Source organism: Apaloderma vittatum, unplaced genomic scaffold, assembly GCF_000703405.1.
Source record: "Apaloderma vittatum isolate BGI_N311 unplaced genomic scaffold, ASM70340v1 scaffold39561, whole genome shotgun sequence".
NCBI classification, from domain to species: domain Eukaryota; kingdom Metazoa; phylum Chordata; class Aves; order Trogoniformes; family Trogonidae; genus Apaloderma; species Apaloderma vittatum.
This window is the reverse complement of record NW_009698173.1, coordinates 3,001-26,999: the sequence shown is the minus strand read 5'-3', so window position 1 is coordinate 26,999 and position 23,999 is coordinate 3,001. Positions and strand designations below refer to the sequence as shown.

The 23,999-nt window shown below is 41.0% G+C and overlaps 1 protein-coding gene across 1 annotated transcript; it reads right to left on the bottom strand.

Moving 5' to 3' along the window:
* Window positions 1-5,751: 5,751 nt before the first annotated feature.
* On the bottom strand, window positions 5,752-22,500 carry LOC104280291 (Wilms tumor protein homolog; the record flags this gene model as incomplete). Its single annotated transcript, XM_009877895.1, has 7 exons — window positions 5,752-5,873; window positions 9,259-9,342; window positions 10,777-10,866; window positions 17,385-17,535; window positions 18,905-19,007; window positions 20,898-20,949; window positions 22,294-22,500. Coding segments are annotated over 7 exons (809 nt in total), but the record flags the coding sequence as incomplete, so codon positions are not given.
* Window positions 22,501-23,999: the final 1,499 nt, after the last annotated feature.

Genomic DNA, 23,999 nt, shown 5'->3' with positions numbered 1-23,999 from the left:
TTCTCTCCTGCACCTCCATACTAACGTGTCTCAGTGCCCTCTGCTTTTTTATAATTCCCCTTGCACCAAAAGGACTTTTTTAATGCTGGGGAAGGGCAACTAGTGTTGTATTAGATTTATCTAGTTATTCAAACCAGGATGATCAGCCAGTCTTTTCATTACTGTTCAGCCTAATTTTGCAGATTAGATCCTGGCTCTAACAGAGTTCATCAGAACATAACTAGCCTGTTTCTCACATTTTTGTGATGCTACTAAATTATACCTATGGGATAGGCTTTTAGTCATCCGGAGCAGAAAAGCCCTGCCTGGGAGTACACTTTCTCATTCAATATTTTAAGTGCCTTTAAACACTTGTCTTTTAAAGCTTTGAGGCTTGCAGCCTCTTCAGGGCAGAGTCTTCCAGCTACTCAGTGTTCCTACAGCATCTAGCACAAGATCTGTCCATGTTACACGTATCTTCTCAAATGCCCCCTCTCAGATCATCCTCACTGCTCAGAGATCTTTGAGGTGTCCAAGCCAGCTTTTTCAGCCATTTGTGTTTGGATTGCAATCTATACAGAACACCGCACTTTATTTATTCGATGCTCTGGCTTACTTCCAGCAGCCATGCTGGTCTTGGTTCCCTCACCATCATCATGTGGAATCACACCTGCTTCTCAGCACAGAGATGGCCAAACCGAGTACTTCAGATCAGGCTTCATCATGCTGCTATTTGAAGCCACGGAAGTTCTGCCAGCTTTTTTTATGGGAACTGACATGGGCTGTGCATACGTGGAATTATGCAAAGCTTCGTACAAGGAGAGAACATAACCTTCGTATATTTTGGGTTTGCCTGATTTCAGCCATATTCTAGCCAGCCCTCTTCTCCTCTATACTACAAGTAGTCTTTCATGTAAAATAAATATTTTTTAAAAAGGGGTTTTCTTTTTCTTTTGGTGTTTCTTTCTGTGCTTCGCACCGGTAACTGGCAAGAAGCGAAGCTGCTTGGGTAGAAGTCCTTCACAAACCTGCTTTTTAGCGAATTTGTCAGGGCACCTCGCTAGCAAAACCAAGGGCATCACATAACGACCAGTGCACTGAGAGCACACCCAGTTCTGTCTGCCAGGCTCAGCTTCCTTTCAAACTGTTCCGGCAGTTTCCCTTCGTCCCTCACAGGACACTGCCGACAGCCCTGGTAAGTCTCCCCCAGCGCCGAGTGCCGCTCTGCTCCTCAGCCGAGCACCCGGGGCCCAGAGCACTCTGTGAGGCTATTGGCCCACCATGCCTGTCCTCTGGGTTTATCTCAACCCTACCCCCAGTTTTGTCACTGTATCCTTCAATCCCCTCTCTCCCCATAAAAGTGTCTAGCTGTCTCTTAAACTCACTTTACCATTTGCTTCTTTGACCTCACTTGGCAACTTATCCTTGTGTTTATTATTTGAGGTGGAATAGTTCTGGCTACATTCCTGGTTTTACTCTTTAATTGTCTAATTTTTAGAATGGTGTCAGTCGGGTTTGGATTTGGGTTTGGGCTTTCTTTAACTCATTGCTTTTGTAGCCAGGTCTTCTGTTTCATTAGGCTCCTTTGTGCCATCAGGACTTCCAATAACTAAAAGAATCCTAATGAATCTTTTATAGGACCTTCCCAAATTCTGCAGCTGGGCTTTCTTGTCCATTAGTGCCATTCTGAACTGCATACGCTGCCTTTAATTACTTTTTTGTTAATTGGAGGGGAGGGAGGGGGAAGGAGGATTTTTCCTCAGCCAGGAAGACCAGCTCGAAAGCTGAACAATTCTCCCTGCCCGTACCTGCCCCAAGGGCAAAGTACAAACAGAGTTTGAGCAGGACAGAGTCACAGAACGTCTTCATGTCCGCTGGCAGCACACCTCTGCCTGCTGGCTGCCTTTGTGCACCCACCTCACGCTTGGTCCAGGCAACTCTGAGGCACCTTCTCAGAGCCTCTCGATCCACCCCAGAGCCTTGTCAGGCTTTTGGACAAGGTGCTGGGAGCAGCTTGCTTACCAAACTGGATTTGCTGTCAGGTCACACTCGTGACAGGAAAAGACTGCAAGTGAGAAGTTTTTCTCAGTGCCTGTTTGGAGAAATGGAAGGAAAAGGAAAATAGTGGTTGAAGGCACTTACCTGGATCTTCAGGAACTGTTCCCACTTGCTGTTAGGCTGGTTGCTGGAGCAGTGAAATGAATCCTACTGACATCCTGAAACAGATAGGCCTGGTTGAAGTGGCTTCTAAAACAAACAACTCACCTAACCCACCACTGAAAGAGAAGGAAAGAGCTACTTCTTTGCAAGTTCCCCCGTTCCCTTACAGGAATCAGCACCTGCCTGGAGGATGAGCTGCCTTCAGGAGGGTTGCCCAATGGCAGAAAGGAAACACCTTTGTACCTCCTGTTCAGGCAGTGCAGTCTGTACCCTTAAAGAATATGAAAGGCACCAGAAGCAGACCGTGTGGTTACAACTCAGGCACACTAGCTCTAGTTTTCCTAAAGCACGGGGCACACTTTGCTGGAGTAACCTGCCTTGAGAAAAATTGGTGCAAGTGAACCCCTGAATCTCAGCTGACACTGTCAGAGAGAGACAAGCTCACGTTCCCTTGCTTACCCAACACATCTTGTACATCATGAAGCAATAAGAAAAAGTAGAAGTGTTATCTATATAATTAACATTCTCTGTTCTGGGGGTCGATGGAAGCTACAGGATAGGACACGGGGTGCCAATCACAGCAAGACATTAACCAACAGCCAAAATAACATCGGTCACTATTTTCAGTTTTAAATCAACAGGCAGAGGCATAAAAATTTACTCAGTTAATTGTGGGACTGAAGGCTTTCCAGAGAGCTAAGGATATTCTTAAGACATAACAGAGTGCAGCCCACTCATCTTTCATATGGAGGCCAAGCTCACAGAAACTCGGCCTGCCGAGTGGCACACAGCAAGATCCACTGTCCAGGGGCTACTTCTGAGAAATTCATTTAGTGAAGCACATCAGTAAAGGTGGCTTACCTTGCTGAGAGAATCCTGAAAACAGAGAAATGAAAGGCAGAGACGTAAAATGCCTCTCACGGCAAAGACTGCAAAATAACTAGGAACAAGAAAACTTCAAAAAATCTTGTAAACGTTAACTGTTGTCCTCTGCACTCGGCAGGCTGAGGGATGCAATGATCATCCAACAGCAGAGCAGCAGTCAGTATTTCCATTGAAAAAGTGGTGACAGCAAAAACAAAAGGACATGCTCTGTCACTCATCAACCCACGGTTCATTTTTTGTAGCCATCTACTGTTATTATTCAGCACGCAGTTCACCAAGCAGCAAAACCACGGCTGTAGTTATTTACAGGTCACTGGAAGCGTGGCCTGTGCTGCAGTGGAGTTTTGGTTGTATTTCACAAAAGATGCTTTTATTTATGTTTGACTAACTCTGGCATAACTGGAGGCTGACTTTCTTTTTTTGGCTTTAAGTATAAACACTCGTGGCAGCTCTCTATTTTGAGTGCAGACTGAAAAACAGATTGTTTTGTAGTTGCAGAAGACTGCTGGGTAAATCAGAGGACATTGTTATTGTGACTGAAATTTTCTCTCAAGAAAGCAGGAGGAGTTGCTTTGTGTTTTAATTCTGTGCAGTTTTATGCGCACCATTCGCTCCAAATATTTGATGTTTGCCACACTTGTTATGAGTTTCTCCAGAGAGATGCTGTCTTTTGGCAGCGAAAGATAAAGTTGACTGATACAAATGAGTCACAGTACCCCAACAGTAATTAACGGTGATGCAATACCCATGCGAAAAAGAGGACTTGAAGAATTAACTGTTGAGTTTTCTTGACGAGGCAGCTGCACTTTAAGAGAGAAATCTCAACCCATCATAGAACTCCATTGTGTACATTAGAGAAGAAAGCTTGGCAAGATACATTAAAGATTTTTGCTAAAGAGATACAAATATTTTGCAAGGTCAAAGGGCGTTGAGGCAGGCTGTACTTACTTCCAAAGAAAAGCAGGCAGTATGACAAAGAAACAGTAATATTTTTTTATCTTCATTTTCACACTTCATCATCTAAGAAAGACTGTCTTTTCTGAACTGATTTAAGCCACCCCAACTCCAAGTTAACTTCTACTTAAAAGTCAGTCCATGACATCCTAATCTAAGAAGTTATCTGTGCTTATGGTTTCAGCATAGTTCTACAGAAGGCCAGTACTGCTATTTATAACCTGGATTTTACTATTCCACAAAGCTTTTTATACAAATCTTACAGGTCGAAAGAAAAGGAAAAGTTTGGTTAAGACAACGAGCGATTGAAGCAACTGCTTTGTAGCACAATATGAAACTTGACACTGTTTTCTACTGCCAGTATGATTCCCAAGTGAGATGGATAAATTGTGGTCAAGACCTGGACAGGTTAACTAGTGGTCATCAGTGCTGGTGGTACCTTTATATACAAAAAAAAAAAAAAGGATACTATTGGACAAGCATTTGAAATTTAATACCAGACATGAAACAAGACATCTGTTGGACTCTCATTTGTTTCTCTTTGAATGGGCTTTAATTGAAAGCTCAGTGAAAAATGCAGGTTACATTCTTAGTGTTATCAATAGTTTGTAACAGCAACAACATCAGAACAGTGATGCATCTAATATTTATACACTTTCTAATTTTAGATGTCTAAGAGCAATACATTATCAGATATATATACACACAATTTCAAGCAATTAAAAGTAAATAATAAATCCCGCCTCCCAAAACCCTGAAACAATATATTTCCTTACACTAATAATGTCTTTTTCACATATACTTGACAAAGAGTCTTTTTAAGTTACTTATCTTAAGAGTAATCTGTTAATGGAGATCCTGGACCAGCCCCATTAAAAGTTCAGTTTTAAGTTTATACAGCTTGCTAGCCACATAACCAGTGTGGCTTTACATCGTAAACAAATCCCAAATGTCTACAATGATTAGAATTAGTTTTGTGTAAAGGAGATCTATGCATCTCATGATAGAATAAACTTAAACAAATACATTAAAAAGAGAGAAAGAGAGAAAGGGAGAGAGTTAATTGACAAACAAAACAGTATGGGGGATCAATTATGGGACCATTTAAAAGCCAAGTTAACTTAAGAGTAAGATTCTTATTTTCTGTACAGAAAGGCTCTGGTTCACCTAGCTTTAGCTGCTCTAGAAATACATCCTTTAAAAAATGTTTAGATTTGTGAAATTCGAAAGCAGAGCTTCCAACTTTAAAAGCTTGCCCTTTGGCAGTACAAGTACAAAGTTTACCAAAAGTATCTCAGGTGATTGTTCCATCTCACTTTGTGAAGATGGCTGTACTAGCATTTGGACACCTCGGCATATGCACAGATGAAGTAAGCAAAAAGCTCACCTTCAACAGGGAGGAATCCCCCTGCCCACTGTAGGGCTTAAAAAAGGTACAACAATTTGTACCTCGAAAACTTCAAGTGAAAATAAAACCAGAAAACTGGAGACAGAGGTGAAAGGTAAGCATAGTTTACAGCAATCTTGAAACTGTGGCAATCTTGCTTACTTTTTAACAAAATTACAAATAACAATCTCTTAAACTCATTGAATAGGAACTTAGGTAACTCCAAACGGAAGACAAGGCTGAGCAGAATCCTACGGTTTAGTTAACTTGTGTCAAATGGGATGTGAAGACAGCTGCAGCTTTCTGACAGAGGTGATCGAAGATGGCTGATAAAGTTTGCGGTAGCTCATAATGTCCCAGCTGGTTTATTCACTTGTTTCAACTGTCTAAAGGGCCAACTGCAGTTTAGTCATGTTCCTCTGGTGCATGTTGTGATGACGAACTAATTCATCAGACCTGGCAAATTTTTTTTGACAGCTGGGCCACCGGCAACTGAAAGGCTTTTCACCTGTTAACAAAACACCCTGTTATTAACCGGGTACACAGCTTGCCTGAGACACTGCTATGTTCTTTCTGCAGGGCTGTGAGGAGCTGGGCAGAGCCCCTGTCAGGAGGAAAGGCATCCCAGGCTGTCCTGAGCAAGTGTGGGAGGGCCCTCAATTCCTGCTCACACCAGCACTCTCTGCTTGTCTACATCTCCGTCAGCTGATCTTTAACAACAGCCTTTTCAGATGACGTAGAACATTTTGCAGCAGTTCGTTCCTGAAGACAGGCCCTTACTGAACACCATGTTGCCATGTCTATGCTGATCTCAGCTCTCAAACGAACCAGTTTAGAAGTCATTCTGGCATTCGCACAAGCTTCAGTCACACCTTGGACTGTGGTGCAGACATACTGTTAGTCACTGTGAAAACTGTCAGTGACTATTTAGGACTTGACCTCAAGTCAAGGCGAGCTTTTCCAGCTAGCTCAGTGAGTTTTGGCTGAAGTTCTTTGAAACTGCTGAGTGTAAGAGAATATGGTAGGAGCAACAGTTCAGCATGAAGTCCGCTGAGCCCGACTGAAAGTTTCCCACTGCTGACTAAATAGATTCACATCTATGGGAGATGTTAAAGGCTCAAAATATTTGGTATTTTTCTGACATTCCCATGAGCATAATATTCACTAAAAATGACCTCAAGCAAAGCACATTCAATTTTAAACAAGAAACGCCACTACCTTTTTCCATATTAATCTGGTCTCTTGGTTTTTATACAATGTTCAAGCGGAATTTCAGGCTGTGTTTCTGATGCCACAGGAATGCTGATGGAATGCTTTCATTAGCTCAGAGCAGTGCTCAGTGACTCATGTTTCTCTTAGAATTACATTTGCTTCTTTTCCTCCCCCCCTGGAAAATGCAATATTTTAAAGTAGGTTCAGCTCTGGAGCTGGGCTCTTCAGTGCTGTTTACAGCCCCTGTACTCTCCAGCTCAAGACACACTGGGTGGTACTAGCTCACCCAGACATCTCCTCTTCTTTGTCTCACACTTTGTACATTTCACAAACATTCAAATTCAAGCAAAAGGAGATCTGGGATTGGCATAAATGTCTATTTATGTTTGCAAAATTCCATGCAATGTATTTAAGGGGGGGAAGGTGTTTAAAATCTGCTTCATCCACTTAATACACACGCTGGCAAAAGCATCAACTATCTCACATGAGCGCATAAAACAGTACGGGACAAAACTGATCTGGTCAGTGCTACTGATAAAAATCACAGATTGTAGAAAGTAGTCTTCTTTCATCTCAGCAGCGTTAGCAAAACCATCCTGTGAACTGATGTGAGTTACCTATTCCTGACCAGTTTTACACTGAACTACCACAGTAAAAGCAGCACAGAGTTTTGATGTTTCACAAGCGAGTCTGGTTGTCCTCTCACAATAGGGGGCAGCAATCTCTGGTAGTTCCGTGCTGGGGACAAATTACTTTGCACAGCTTCACTGTATGGTTATCAGAAATCACATTTCCATTGCTAAAAGTGTACATAGATGCATGGAGCTTTCCTTTGATTTATTTTTTGCTTTCTGCAGCAAAAATTGCTGTTATGGGAAAATTGCTTGTGGAGACAAAGAACCTCAAATTTGTAACCTAAACACTTCAGCAGTTGATTCAAAATTAGGATGAAATTAGATTGAAGTCACCTGTGCTCTGCTTCATCAAGATTTATCACGGAGAAAGTTAACTTGAGCTCATGTTTTGTTGCAAAATTTAGAGGATATAAGAAAGGAAGAGGAATGAAGCTACAGCGCAAGATGGAGACGAAAAATCTCCACCCACCACTCATGCTCATTCCCTCAGGATATGTGTATTTTACAGTCAAGGGAACATGACAGGAGCATCACCACAGCAGCACACAGTTGGGCTGCAGAGCTCGCACAGAACCCGAGCCAGTGGCAGGCAGAGAGCCCATGCACCAGGCTGCGCTATGAGGTTCTCGGTGCTCAGCGAGGCTGCTTTCAGAAATGAGTGTGCTGTGGGCTTGCATCACATGGAGCAAGGAAGAAATAGAATGGGGAAATGAATTTCTCTAGAAAAAAAGAGAGAGCAAGCTCTTCATTGATTTAGCTAATCTAGGGGGAAAAAAAAATCACCAGAGTAATGGAAGTCTTGTAATTGGCAGATCAGTCAGCAATGAAGTGCGATGGGGAATGTAGTTTATCCCAGTTTGCCAGCATGTTGCCATCTTGTGTCTACCAGAGAGATCTTGCTGATTAAGAAAATACCTTTCTTCATGCAAATGCACAGAGACCCAGGCCCTGCAACTCATCACGAAGCTCTGGGGAGAACCCAGGAGCACAGCCATGCCCTTCACCATTTGCAGACTGCAAGTGGAGATATGGCCGTTACTCGAAGCGTTTATTCTCCCAGTGCCATTGTTCTCAGATGAATCATCTCCTTTACTAATATTTCTGTTTTATTTTTTAAAGTTTTAAATATGCGGTTTTTTGGTCCAGAAGAGAAAAAAGAATCCTTAGCAGGGAGAAAAAGATTTTCAGGCTCCTTGTACATCTGTATAGAGACTGAATTTAAAAGGTTAACACCAGTATAGGAAACGCTGTGACTTCTAACAACATGCCAAAGTGCTCAGTAAACAACTGCTTGGTAAAAATACTGCACACGAAGTGGAAGGGAACAGAAAATGTCAGTTCATAGGAATAATTTTAAAACTTAAAATACAGAGCTTGCTGTGGTTGCTCCTTAACGGTGTTTACATTTACACGAGGACAGAGTAGACTAAAATGCCCTCCAATTTTTTCCCTTGTATTTACATGAAATACTATGGTTTGTTCAAAAAGGTTCTTGAATATTTGAGTAAGCTCTCACTTTAGTGTCTGTCAGTGTGAGTTTGCAAAAGGCACTCCTTTTATCTTCTGGAGAGATTATAGTACAAGCAGCAACAGCACGAGCTTTGCTGTGCTATCCTGCATTAGGCTCAACTGACACTTAGGAGAAGCACAAGTAGGAATGAATACTTCAGATTACAGACCTTCAGCTAAAGCTAGAATTAAAAATTCTATCTTACAGGGTTTTTTCAGTAAAGGCAATAGATCAACTTGACATTTGTGGGCTGAGACCATAATGCTCACCTCACAATAGCTGACAAAATGTATTTTGCCAAGCTGAAATTTCTTTAAACATAAAGAAAGTGCAGTTTCCAAAATCACTTAAATCCCTTTGAGAAGTGACTATGACAGCTGGGGAATGTAATCACGCTGAAAAATCAGCACCCTGAAATTCCTTCTGAATATTTAACTCCACTTTAAGAGACTTTCTAATAACGTAATTTACAACAACATTAAAACTTTAAAAAAAATAAATATAAATGTGAATAAAAGTTTACGCACTTGTTTTACCTGTATGAGTCCTGGTATGAGTCTTCAGATGATCAGACCTAGAGAACTTTCTCTGACAGGTTTTACACTGGAAGGGCTTCACACCTGAAAACCAAACAAAAATAAATCTATTCTTATATCCCAACACCTTTTGGAAGGATTAATAAAATCAATTGTTTCTGAATTTTTGAAAGACTGGATTTTTTGGTACTAGTTACTGTAACTACTCCTCCCAGTTTCACGCCTACACGTTATGGACAGTCATTAATCAGCCGCCATCCTTTTGTAACCCCTTCTTCCGATGTGTGGGTCTGAGACATCCAAACAGCACCATCATAAACCCACACCCCCTGACATTGCTGGGCTGAGGAGAATCTGCAAACTTTATTAATTGTGATCCTGTGGCTTGGCACTACTGGTACCACGTATGAGTAAATATGACATAGGAAGAACAGATGTGCAGACGTATATTTTTATATAATCCCAATAGGCTTAACTTACTTTACATTTGACTGCTTACTTGACACACTACACGTAAGTCACAGGGACTGCTTAACACAGATGTGTACCAGCAAGCAGTTGCTAAAAATGTTATCATCCCAACAGAGCACTTTAACCACCAGCTTTCAGAGACACTTCCTGTATCCCTCAATAACAGCATTTAGGCTGGATAGAACATCTTTAGTAAAAAAAGGAGCAGGCAGAAATTCGCCACAGAATAGCATGTGAACCGATTGTCAGGTCACTCCCTGAGACGCAACTTCTTGCTGTGGCTCCGTCAGAGGGGGCCTCTGAAGCCCCTTCTCACGTTCCATGCAGAGCAGCCTCATGGTTCTACCCCCAGCCAGAAGGCACCATCTCTTCTTCCATGACTTCGAGAAGGGCAGCTCTCTCCCCTGTCCACCTAATCTAGATCTCCAAGAACTCCTGAAACGCTGAAACACACTTTCTTTATGTTTCCAGAAAATGGTGTATGTGTAATGAACAACTTGCTGAATTGGGACTGAAGCCTCAAGCAGCTTTGGCTGTCTCTGAACATCTCACCCAGTAAATGATTCACAAAAAGAAAGACGCACAAGTCTACCCAGGACCCAGACCCAACCATGGCTGCTGCTGCCTTCCCCACTGTCACGCACACGCAGCATTCACCTACCAGCACTGCCACACCAACCTCAGAGCACCAACAGCAGCATTTATCACGTTACTCATTAGCAACTTTTCCTTGGCTTTTTTTAAAAATATTTTCTCAATACTGGGGATACAGGATAGACCTAACAGTTTCATTAAAGATATCTCATTAAAGATGGCTGCAAGATGAAAGAGTCACCTATACAACCTGCGGAAATGTCAGTTTAAAAAAAAATACAACAAACAGCTACTGAGCCCTCCTAAAGCTAACTTCAAGAATTCTGCACTATGGATATCATTTATGAGCAGACACAACATCAGAAAAATAAAAGTTTTAAAGTATATTTTTTGGATCGCAATTTGCTTGCAAAGATGAACTGTAATGAGTAGAGAGATGGGTTGTCAACAAACCTGTGTGTCGTCTTTGGTGCCGTTTGAGTTGGTCTGAACGAGAAAATCTTCGTTCGCAGTCCTTAAAATCACACTGATAAGGTTTTTCACCTATAAAGGACAAACACTTTATGAGAAAATGTGGCTAAATGAGGGAATACATCAACTAGAATCAGAAGATGAAATGTTTTACGCTGAAAGACTTGGACTTCTCTCATGTCTAAAGCAGTCCAGTGGTACACCAGGACTCATTCGCTCTAAAACCACACAACTGCTGGAATTAGTGGGGAAAGGCCGGCATGATTCTACTATATTGACAGGAATGTTGAAACTGCTCATTCTAAAAAAAAAAAATAGGTCAAAGCTACAAAAAAAATCAGGTTGCATTAAACTCTTTTTTATTGTTTTCTGCTGGAGAAAAAAGAGAAATCTCTTGTGTTGTACTACTCTGAAAATCACATTAAGCTCTTTCAACCCGTTTCAGGATTATATCATTTGTACAAGGGGACAACATGCAGTTTGCTCTAAAGCAGATTTAAAGTAAAAAAACTAAACAAATGACATCCATGCAGGTGGCAACTTGCACTAACAACCACATTAACTTAATTAAAATAAACTAAGCAAAATTCAACCACAGAAAAATACATATTCTTCCCCAAAACATAAAATACATTTCTTCCTCAAAGCACCATTAAATCGAATCTCACATAGGTGCACACCTCCCGCAGGCAAGCCTATGAATTATTGCAAAGCCTCACGTAAATAGAAACCCTTCCTCCAACTCCCATACAGCTCAGCAGAGATCCTCAGGATGGGTTTTCTCTGGGATGGAAAGCGAGACTCTGACTTTTTAAAAAAATTTAAATCCCTGCAACTCAGTGTCTCAAATGAACATGGTTTTCAATGCAAAGGACTTCACCAACCACAAAAACGTGCAAAAAGAAATGCAGCACTCAAGGAGCTTGAGGAAAGAGGGAAACACTGCTGGCATGAAGAATATCACAGAGCTGGTGAAATCTGTCTGGCACACAAAAAAAATAATCCTCATGCTGTGACAGGAAGAGCTGTACCACCTTTCAGATCTGATTCGCACCTAGTCTAAGGCCCTTTTTTGCACAATGCTGGAATCCTGCAAAAGCCTCAGCTATAATTACACTTCTGCCTACACGCAGCCCGGTGACAGTGCCACAGCCCCGTGCTGAGGCCTCAGCGTGAGAAGTGATGAAACATCTCTCGGTGCAAAGCCAAGAGGACCCTGGGTGTTATCTGGAAGGTTCACACGAGACCAGCTGGGACCTGCTTTGCCTACAGTGGAAAGCTGAGATGTAAAACAAAGGTCCAGTAGGAAGGACCTAAAGAGAAAACATCAGCTGATGTGGGCAGTGGGTTTAATTTCTCTGGGCATATTTTTTAACACATATCACGTTCATAAATCTTCACTGCAAGTGTCTGCACTTCTGATTTTATTATGATGAGGAAACATTTCCTGGTTGCACTGGCATTCTGAGACACCAGGGCAAACTATTTTAGCTTAAAGCAGAAACATTCTGACCTAGGTAACACCGTGCAAGTAGCATATTAAGAAGAGCATTCCAAATTCGTACTATAATTGCCGAGATCAAAATTTCACAAAAACAACTAAATCTGCAAGAACAAGCTAACTTCCTGTGACAGTCACCCAAAGGAGTTTACTGGTTCTCAAACCTAGGTGTGGACAATTTCCCTGTCTGCTGTGCTTAATTTATTAGCATAAGGGGATTAAAGTTGCCACAGGTGTTTGAAATAGTTCTGTACACTTTGACCGCAAGGACTCCCTGGGGGGTGCCTGCTTTTCAGAAACCACTTACTTCCAAGGAATTCAGCCCTTTGGCAGATTTAAGAGGGGGAATGTCAGCAGAGCAGAATGCAGTGACAGGATGATTGTCTGCTAATTGCAATATAAATGCAGAAGATGGTTAGCAAGGTATCTGAATAAAATGGTATAGCGGGTCTGGTGGTATGCCCATGAAAGCATTTCTTTAACTACTTTGAAATAAAATCTTGATTAAATCAAGAACAAATTTAAGCAATACATGTACCAAAGGAATCAATCCAAGACGCTCACACAGAGATGATGACACTGCACAGAAAACAAAAACCAACGAAACGAAAAGAAGCACAATATTTGGACAGAAATTCTAATACCTCTTTAATTCTACATCTTTGACATCAGCTAGTGCCAAGCAAAACGCCTGCCAAAGCCAACTGTCACATACCTGTTCACTCCCATAAGTTTCATGAGAACAGGATGACAGATAAGTCCCAAATCAGAAAAAGTCTGACTGAATCTGATTGCCTCATTGAATCACTATACCGAGAGGGGTTAGTGCAGCGTCTAGTTTCCCCAGGTCTAGTAAAACCTCTTCAGGAAAAGACTTAAGTCTCTTAATGCATGAAAAACATCCCATAATGCTGTCACCTTCCTACGTGACCACATACAATTTCAAATTAAAACAGGAGATGAAGACGAAGCTTCAGCAGTCCTTCTGTCTGTGACTCAGAGGTTTCCAGCATTATTTACATTTCATTATACTCATCAACAGTTTCTTTTCATTAATTTGTCCAGTTGTTTCTTGAATCCATGTATGCTTTTAGCTTCCACAGTATTCTGCAGAATGCTATTCCATGGCTTAAGTATGAAGGTCAGCATTGCAAAGCAACACTAATGACAAGAATGCTCTTCTACAAGCTACCACACCGGACTCTTTGGAGGAGAGCCTGCGCGGATCCCAGCTCAGACACAACTACACCCATTTATCAATTTATCATCTCTGTATAGAGAGGACACAGCTCTATCTTTCAAAGGTGCTGCAATGATGAACTGCACTAATGACTGTAAGGCATTTAGCAGCACGGTGGCACATGTCACAGTAAAAGGTTATTTGCTTTTGTCAAAGCAAAGAAATCACTATTAGATGACTAGCATAAAAAATCATTATTAGACTGCATTACCGAAACCCCCTAGAGCTGCAGAAATCCACCACCAAGAGCCAAGCACAGGACAACCTTCCTGCTTTACAGATTCTCATACTTCATTGTACAAACTCATGCCTGCAGTTGAGCATATTTAGGCTGAATAATATCCCTGGCAAACAGGCAGAGGATGTTTTCTCTGCAAAGGTGCTCAGTTTTCTGTTAGGATAAATCAGATTTTTCCAGTGTGTGGCACTGAACCCAAAGGGTCTCTAGCAAGAATGCCGATGCACCATAAATGAAATTTATGGAGGTTTAAACAACAGTTTGTTTCTGCAAAGAAGTCTGTGAAGTCTGCCACAGGATGACATCCCGCATTACTTGCTGTGCTGTTGAAAAGTTATATGCATTTCTGCATTTCCTTTCAGAGGCCTATCTGCTGCGGCAAAATACACCAAGATAAGAAAAAAGCTGTTATGGTTGTACATGTTTCAATAGAGGCATTGTTAACAATGGATAAGCAGTCTTGGAGGGTACCAAATGTCAACATATTTTCAACTAAGGCTATGTTGAAACATTGGTAAAACTGATTATTTAATTCAATTTTGTGTTTCAGGGCCCTGTCTGATTTTGCAATACTGCAACCAGTGAAGGACAGAAGATCTGATGAGCCAATCCTCTGTATGTATCCATTACAGAAAGAAAAAAAGATGATCAAAAGTCAGTATTATTCTGCAAAGATACTATCTACTGGTTTAAAAATTAGATATACGTTACAGCTTGGTTTCAAATCATGTGTTCATAATTTAAAAAACGGACCTACCACCACACTAAGAAAGGTGAGTGAATCCAGGACCCTCTTAGAGGAGGACTAGTAAAATTCTGTTGGCTGTAGAGAGGTATGCCAAATACAACCAAATTGTCCTTCACTTGAGCTGAAATCAATCTGACAACTCTCCTGACTTTAGATGACTCGTCAGGATTTCTCCCCATCAAAACACTGAAGCAGAAGAAGAGATATCCCTTTGTTTAGTAGGAGTTAGGTGTTAGGCTTGCCAGCTACTTTCTGTTGAATGCGCTAAAGCCACCAAGTCCAATTTCTGTACTGTAGAAAACTCTAGAATGGGAGTTTGGAGTTTACTGAGTTACAAACAGGAAAAATGGTCAGAGACACGAAGAGAGAGCCACACAATTATCAACATAAACCAACAGCCTTTCTCTAGTCATACTGGTCCATTAAGATATCCCTTAACACATAAAACCAAGCAGGTGGAGAAAAGAAAGAAGGCACAGAGAAGGGTGAGCTCTAGCTACCATGACTGTTCTCAACAAGACACACACATTCTTCCAGCGATGACTGATCTGCCCTTGGAGAAAACTTATTTCCAAATCTTGCTTCTGACAGACAACTTTTCCACGAGAAGGAGACACAAGTCAGGGTTAGAGAAAGACATAACTTACAAGAGACACTGGAAATGGATTCGCATCACAAAAGTCAGTTTGACTGTCCAGGACTCCTGAAGAGCATGGAACTAGAAAAGACCCTTATGGCCACCAAGAACAGGCTCTCCACCACATCAAGCAGTCAAGAAAATAAGCAAACTCCACAGTGTTCGTAGACTATCCACCCCAGATGCTCCCACACAGTACAGCCTAGCAAGCACTCCCAAAAACTAGGACTAATAGAGAACAGGTGACCAGAAATGAAGGGCATCATAATCTAAGCTTCTAGAGCAGCCGGGGATTTGGTAAGCATAATTTCCAGACACTACTCATAGGAAAGAGCTAGTTACTCGTCCAACAGTCAGCCTTCTTGATATAGGAGAGAGAACCCTTCTGATCCTAAAGCTGAAGACAGCAGCCAGGTAAGTGGCCTGAGGAATTCTGATGGCAGCAGTGCACTACCCCTTGCTTCCTCTCTTTAGCTGCAACCAACCTCCAAAGTTTATATTGTCTTATCAATGGCAACATTCATACTAGAAAAAACAAGCTTTGGGAATCAAGCTGTCCTCTTACAAAAAGAAACTTGCAAAGATTGGAGAAATAAACAAGTTTTGCTGTCAACATATCAAAATACACCGGCAGCAAATCTGGGCCCACCTGTGCAGAAGGAAAAAGAAAACATTTTTCTTCTACCCTGATCCACAATCACATAAACCAAAGGAGAAGGGAGGGGCATGCATGACCTCAAAGAGAACGGGAGAAGTCTCTCTAGGGCTGCTAGATGGCCACAGTCCTATCCCCTAAAGTCTTCTGGGGGTTTTGTGGCTCTACATGCCTAGATTATATGTAGAATATTGCTGGAAATCTCCTCCAGTTAAGAACAAAAACAAACATGTAAGCTGAAGTTCTCATGATGAATCCAGAAAAAATATTGTGAAAGCCAACTAGCTAAATGGAGCAAAAAACAAGACCAGAACAAACAACTTATGACTGTTCAAATAGAGAGTAAATCACTTCAGGGATGAAAGAAATAGTGATTATAAGAAAAATTCAGAACTGTTTAGGCATACTCAAGAAAAATAAGGCAATTGATAGACCCCAAAAGAGCTCCAATTTTTCTTCTGTTTCCAATTCATTAAGAGAAAATAGAACAGCATTTCTGTAGACCTTCAGCTCAGAAGACTAAATTCCAGTTACAATCTAAATTATCTTGAACGTGTAATCTGAGCAACACTAAAGATGTCTATCTGAACAGTCGGTGACTTGCACATTCCAAAATTAAAAATGCTTTTTAAGGTTCATTTCTCACCTGTAAGTATTTTATGCAATTAACTAATGTCACCACATGATGTTCAAAAGGAACAGATTTATGAAATGTTAGGCAATCAGCCAGGTCCAGGCAGTCTGGACTGCCTTCCTGTTGTCTGTTTCATCCCTTTGACCTGTCACAAAAATGGTTAACTGAGCACCTATATTTACAGATTTTATCCATGGGTTTCTACATTAGCACCGAAATAATTGTCTAAATAAAAATAAGACAGGCAATCGAAAAAATACATAAGGATCATACCTAAAGTTATATGTTAATTATACATTTCCAACAGTACAAATCTCCCAATAGGGAAAATAATTCTGTTATGCACTCTCCAGCAAGGTGCAGCAGGGCACTTGATGTCCACATTTTGAAATGTAACATACTGCCTGACCTCAGGAAGAATCTAGATCTCAGCCTACAAATGGCTGCCTTCAGGCTCAATTCTTCGCTGAAAGATCCCACAGCAAGGAAGCCCATTTGCCAGTCCCTGCCTCCAGCAACCTGGAAAGGAGGGCAAGGGATGCTCAATGTCTAGGTTCCTCTGGCATACAAAACTCCTTAATAAAAATTAAGATTTGGAGCAAGATCAGATGCTCCCAAATGGGAGGGAGAGGGTAGAAAAAAAGAAAGGGAAGACCAGTCACAGCCGTGATGATGCTCTACAGCAATAAAAGAGGGAGAAAGGTGATCTACTTGCTGTCAGCACTGCTCTGTGGTTTTCTTCCCTAGATTCAGAGTCCTCTGCATCCAAAAGAGGGATTGCCAAGCTGAGAGAGCACAAACATAGTCATCTGACAGATTCTCGCCATCCCTGGCCTCGCAGATCATTTCTTGCATCTTATGCCATTTTAAAATCACCTTACCCACTCTGCTGTCCAGCGCTGTGATGTGATTTATACGGGTCCATGCTGGCACTTACCAGTGTGCTTTCTGCTGTGCATCTGTAAATGGGACAGCTTAAAGTATCGCTTGTTACAGCCGGGGTACGCGCACATGAAGGGACGTTTTTCATTTGTCTCACTTGCTGATCGGACGATAGTTGGAGCTACTCCCGGCACCCGTCGGACATCCTACAATGACAGAGACTTGCTAATGCAATGTGTATGTTCTCGAGCTTTTATTTAACATAATCAAAGACAGTCAGTCAGAAGCACTTCTCCAGGACAAAGAGATATTTAAACATATTATACTTCAAACAGGCAATTTTATTTCATTCTACACTAACAAAGCACAGCCTTATTACACCTTAATCTGCTCTTTGTGGAGTATTAAAATTATATGAAGGTGAAACACAGTGAACTCTACTTATTAAATTCTCTCACCAATATTTATATGCAAGATTAAACTGGCCACATTCTGACCTCATGTGTATTCATACAATCCTGGAAGAACACTCACGGGCTTACGGAACAGTTTTAGGCTTATACAAGTCTAAGAGATAAGAGCACAAGCCAGGGTAGCATTCTCCTCTTTATTTTAAATACTCGCATGAAGTTAAAGGACAGAGAAAGTAATGGATTGGGTTAACACAAATTGGTAAAAAATAAAACAAGAAAAACTGTCTAGGTAGGGTTGGTGAATAGTTCAGCCTTAATGGATTTTGGCCACTGTCACAATGTTCGATCAAAGATGATCTTCTCCTTCCGGGATAATTAGCTGCCTTAAACAATGTCAACTGCTTACTTTTATTCACTCAACAAAAGCTGGCTCATGACCCTATTTCTGAGAGCCTGCCACTGAATAATGACTTGTTAAGCTATACAGAAAAGGAAAAGGAGAAAAGATGCTATCTAAAAACATACATGTATGTTGACAACACACAGCAACACAGAAGAGACAGATAACATATGACTTTGCCATCAGTTTTAAGAAGGTATGTCTTTTACAGTGTTATTTATTGATGGTATGACTGTTTCAGAAAAGGAGGAAATTAACTTGGGCGAACAGTAAGCTCTATCCAAATATTCACTAATTACCTAGTCATTACGAAACAATCACTTACTATATTTTGTTTTAAGGAAATATGTTTGAATTAGTAAAGTTTCAGAAATCCATAAAAGCAAAATGTCGTCTAACACTTTCCTATATATGGTTATCAGATATAGCCCACTGTAACCACAGAAGTTTCATACAGCCAAAGTGACTGGAGCTAAGAGTTGGAATCATACATTTCGGACCATCCAGAGAAGCTGGTAAGGAATACTGCCCTGCAGATAAATTTTAGGAGAAGAAATAAACAATTTTAAATGACTGTGTCAGGAAGAAATCTTACATTAAACTTCAATGGCTTCAGTGAAGTCAGGACACTTAGGCATTTGTTGATAATAGAGGGAAACCACACATTGAGGATGGATTTATAAATACCAGTGAAGTAGTAAATGAACATGATAAACAGGCAGCAGTTTTACTTCCCTTTGAAGAACGCCCTCCTATACTCACTTGTATGCCTCTAAAAACTCCGTGGGTGTGTATTCTGTACTGGGCCCCACAGCTGTACAACATGGGAGCACTGTGGTTCTCATTTTCATATCCTGCTGTATGGCTGTAAATAAAGAGAGGAATAATGGAAAAATGAAATATTTTTCAGTACTCAGCTGCATGTGAGAGGTTTAATTTCTTAAGTCAGTGATAACATATGCAGAGTTCGTTTCCATAGCCAGGATATCCAAGTTCAAAGGAAATACACCCAAGGAAGCCTGCTCTGCCTTCGTATGGATCTGCCCTCACTGGCACAACAAACCATCTCCATACACGTCTACCAGTATGCATTAAGGAAATTCATTTAAAAACAAATAAATAAAGTATCATGATTTGAACTCTGATGTACTTCCACAAAGATTTTAGGTAAGAGGAAAAAATCCACATAGCAGCACGACTGTGTCATGTGCACATGTACACGTTATTTATCAGTTAAATGCGGGGCTGGCTATTGCTAATATCTTTTGGAATGAGCAAAATGCCTCAAGTTTCACATTAAGTGCATTGGATTTTTGTCAGCACCTCATGACTCAGATATTACCAGATACTACCAAGAAAGTGATGACATTTATAAGAATAGCAGTCATGTACTCATAAACAGAGATTACAAATCAGTGTCCAAACTATTTATCCCACATATCAGCTTGCAGGATGCACTACAAATTAACCCTTTATAAAAATAAAATAAAAACCCAAACCCAGCCTATTCCTGCTAGGTATAAAATTTCAAGATTCCTCATGCAGTATCATCACAATAATTTAAAAGATTTGCAACCTCTGTTGCGTTTTGTGGGTGTCACAACCATATGTTTTACCTAATTATATTCTTTGAAATCCTAGTTCTCCTGTCCAGAGTGTTTCCGGTTTGCAACCTTCTTATTGTCAAAATTATGTAAATAAATTTTAGTTTTTAATAAGTATTTTACATTAGTGTGCACATTGCCACATGTATTAATGTACACTGGCAATAGTAACCGTTCACATTTTGCACCAGGTTAGAAATTAGTAAGCTCAGAACAAAGCCCAAGGGCACACAGCTAGGGACAAAGATGGATATATAGGATGTTATCCCAGACTTTGCCAAATGCTTGCAATAGCAATTTGAACGGGTCCCTGAGGCCCAGACTCTCATTTCACTGGTCCTTCCTTTCTCTTCACTCAAAGTTCATGTGCAGAGTAGAATTACAAGGAAGTTTTAAACCTCTTAAGTGATTTGCAGAACAGCCAGTGGAACTGGAATGTGGGAGATGTCTACACAGTTTGCGAACCCCACTGAAGAGGAGGGGAGCAGTATTTGTGAACAGCTCCCACTGCAGCCGGTGGGTCACATCTTTGTTATCTGTCCCCAGAAGGTGTGCAGGCTGCCACCTGGCAGTTCCTCTGCTGCTTAAAATGCTGGTTCAAATCCTGGCTCTACCCAGCTATTCAAATCAAAGGCTACACCATCATTTAGGGAGGTATGCTCCGTTTATTTCAAGTGGCAAACAGGTGATCATAATGAAATTAGTTTATGGGATGGGGCCATGAAGTATGTAGTAATATCTGTAATAACAGATAAAGATACCATCATCTGATTTAAATGGATTAAATTCTTCTTTATATATGTACCATATCCAACCAAATAGGGTCTCCTCTCTGCTCAGGGCCTGGAAGTGGCCTTTTTTTCCCTAATACAGGTCACAAATTACCATTTGCTCAATTCAGGTTCCCCAGCAGCACTGAATTTTCCTCTCTATTTAAAGGCAGCAAGTCCATAGATGTTAAAAAAAAAAAAAGTTTAAAAGCACCCAACCCATAGTGACATCCATGTTGACCACAAATTAAACAGTGCATTTTAAACCAGGAATGAAATGAGAACTACCATTTACAAGGAGAAAGTTCTGCAGTAGAAGCTACTGCTGATCTGTAACATAGCAGCAAATCAAGGGTAAATATGAACTTCAGCATTAGTCACCCTGAGTAACCGCGTAACCTCTCATTCATGCCTGTGCTAGCAACCTTACACTCTGCAATAAACAAGAGACATCAAGTTAGATAAAAAGAATTCCCAGGACGGAAACTTTAGAAGGATGAACAGGAAGCTTACACCATAAAACACTGCCTATTTTTCCTTCCAAATTCACACGTTTTTCACTTGCCAGCAATAACCAGTTTTGTAAAGACCAGCCAGTTCTGAAATAATTTCTCCCAGGAATAAGAAATAGAACTAAGACCCTGTCTGTGTCCTAAGGAATGGCTCGATGAATGGGAGGTGTCCTCCAGATGATTTCCATCTTGATTTTTATTGCACAGTTGAGAAGCCTTCCTCAACATGCAGCCTTTTTCATACTTCCTCCCATTACTTCTAGTTATACGTCACTAGAGCTGCATATACAGCTGCAAAGCCTTGAAGATTAAAACCTGTTTTCTAAGACTCTTGACCCATAATATACAAAGTAATAAACAGCCATCTACTTAATGAGGAACCCTCATTCCCATTTTCCACAGGGCACATTTCCATCAACACTGGCTGGTACTCAGCATGGTCATATGGATAACGACAGCAAACTGGACCGGGTGAGATTTCCTGGTTAAAATACTATTTATTCACTGTGAAGCCCTATGGAATAATCTGACCTTCAGGGAGATAGTAATTAACAGGTGAATGTTCTTTCCAGTTAGTGGAGAAACTGGAACATTGAAGGAGTTTTCACAAATTGTCCCTACACCACTGCTCTCTTGAAGTGCAACCTTCACTCCACATCGACAGTAACCTCATTGTGAAATACAATTATTTTTTCCTTTCAGCCTCTTTACTCAATGCATCCATGATGTATGCCACAAAACCTATAGCACACGCCTGCACAGTTAGCTTGTTTCATATTGCTGCAATTTATACACTAAAATAAAAGCACTGATAGAACCAACATAAATCTCTTAAACACATTGCCGAAACTCAAACACCTGTGTTACTGCATACCAGAGATAACGATCAGATGCAATGCCACATACATGAGCAACACTTAGGGATTTATACCTGCAGTACATTAACTAAATTGAAATCTTAAGAGGGCAGAAGATTCCTTAACTTTCATCTTTTCTAGTCAGGCACTCTGTGTTTAACTAGGCAAAGAGAAGACGCCTTATGCACTCAGGCGACCAAATCTGCAAGTACAACAATGAAAAATTACCCTGGTAGACTCTCAGGACTAGGTAACAGCCTAGACCTCCACCAAAGCACTGCAATGTACACACTGTGCACCCCAGAGGCACTAACAATATGTGCATTACAAATTAAAAAGAAGACTCATTAGAGGTGACGCTGCGCTGTTGAGATGAGCAGTGATAATTCAGGGTAGGTAAACACATACTTCGGGAGAGACAGGCTTCTGCAACCAGGACCCACGTGCTCTCTCCCAGCAGGGCGAGGGGCTCAGGCGACCCCGCAGCAGCCTGGAGAGCTGCCCACGGAGCCGCGCGCTGCCCGGCTGCTGCTGGTGGGCTCGGGGCACGGCTAGAACTCCCACGCTGAGTCCTCCCCTGCTCCAAGGGCTGAGCACCCGCCAGGAGAAATTCAGCTAAGGCCAGGGGGAGAATCGGGGGACAAACAGTTGAATCAACCAAAGAACGTAAAAAAAACCCGCATCTCCAGTAAGGCCCAGAGGTATAGGCAGGGAGACACTAGCCTGACGCCCGCAGAAGACCTAAAAGGAGTCAAAACTAAGCAAGGCCAGATGCCGCCAAACCATCGTGCCAGGATCAAACAGAAATTTTTGTTCAAGCAAGGACTGAAGGATTTGGCCTCATAGTCTAGCTCTGCCTTGACTTGTAAATATACAACTCCCCTTAACTTCAATCAGAACTGCACAAAGGCAGAACTGGACTATAAATATTTAGAATCCGCGTTAGTTGGTGAAAAAAGGACTCCGTATATTTTGTTCTCCAGTTCTAGGCAGCCAGAAACAGACCTGGAAACATAGCCATAAAACGTAACTCTAGATAACTGGGAAGCAAAGACTGATACTTAGAGAACATAAAACACTAAGCAAGTGCTGCTTTGTGGAGTATTTAGAAGTGCTTGCATTTACCATTAGCCCAGCAAATCCTTAACACTCGGAGAGTAGTTCTTTTAAAATGATTAATCTCAGAGTTGTACAGATTGCACAAAGATTAATAAAAATGAAGGTTTTACAGATGAGAATGTGTGATGAAAAACAGAGCAGCTTTAGAGAGTTGTATCAATCTAAGTGGTTATAAAAAACCTCATAAAAGATGACATTCTAATCTGAATATTTTAAAAAATAATCAAGCTGCAATTTCTCTCTCACACCATTTCTACTTTGTTAAACTGAAATTGTCTGCCTAATGTATAAAGCAGTTACAACTTAATCTGAAGAGTTAAGCTTTTTATTATTATTTCATAAACCAAAAAAGGGAAGCTTTAGGGCACACTAAGGAGAGTTAGAAAATTTCAGATGAAACATGCATACACATTGATTCATGAGATTCAGACTTGGAAGAACAAAAAAAGCCAGAAAGCAAGATTACATAAAACAGGCACCACATTAAGTCTCGATTTAATTGTGTTTCAATGCAGGAACAGGAATTTTAGGGTTTAGAAACAGAGCCAAAAATGAGGCAAAGTGAGGGTGTGGGCTAGTCTCGTTGATAACAGAACATAAAGGAAGAGAAGTAGAGTTAATTCCCTCTGCTAAAATATTTACCATCCTAGCACCCTGGGAAAAATATGTATGCAGACAGCAAAAAGATTCTGATTAGTTATATAGAAGATCATGTTTCTGCCTGTTTTTTGTCTGATACTATAACGGAGGGTGGAGTATAAAGCTGCATTTTTATCTGCGCTTCCCAAGGCAAGGGAATATTAAAAAAATGTGATTTAACAGATTACAGCCCTTCTGCCATCTTCAATGAGAAAACCAGCTGGTTGATGAAAGGAAGGCACTGGATTTTCAGAGGACCCTAGTCTCTCTGACTTCAATCGTCTTTGTTTGGTTTGGGTTTTTTTACCATTGACCTGAGTAGAATGAGGATTTCGCCTAACACTTCCCTTCAAAAT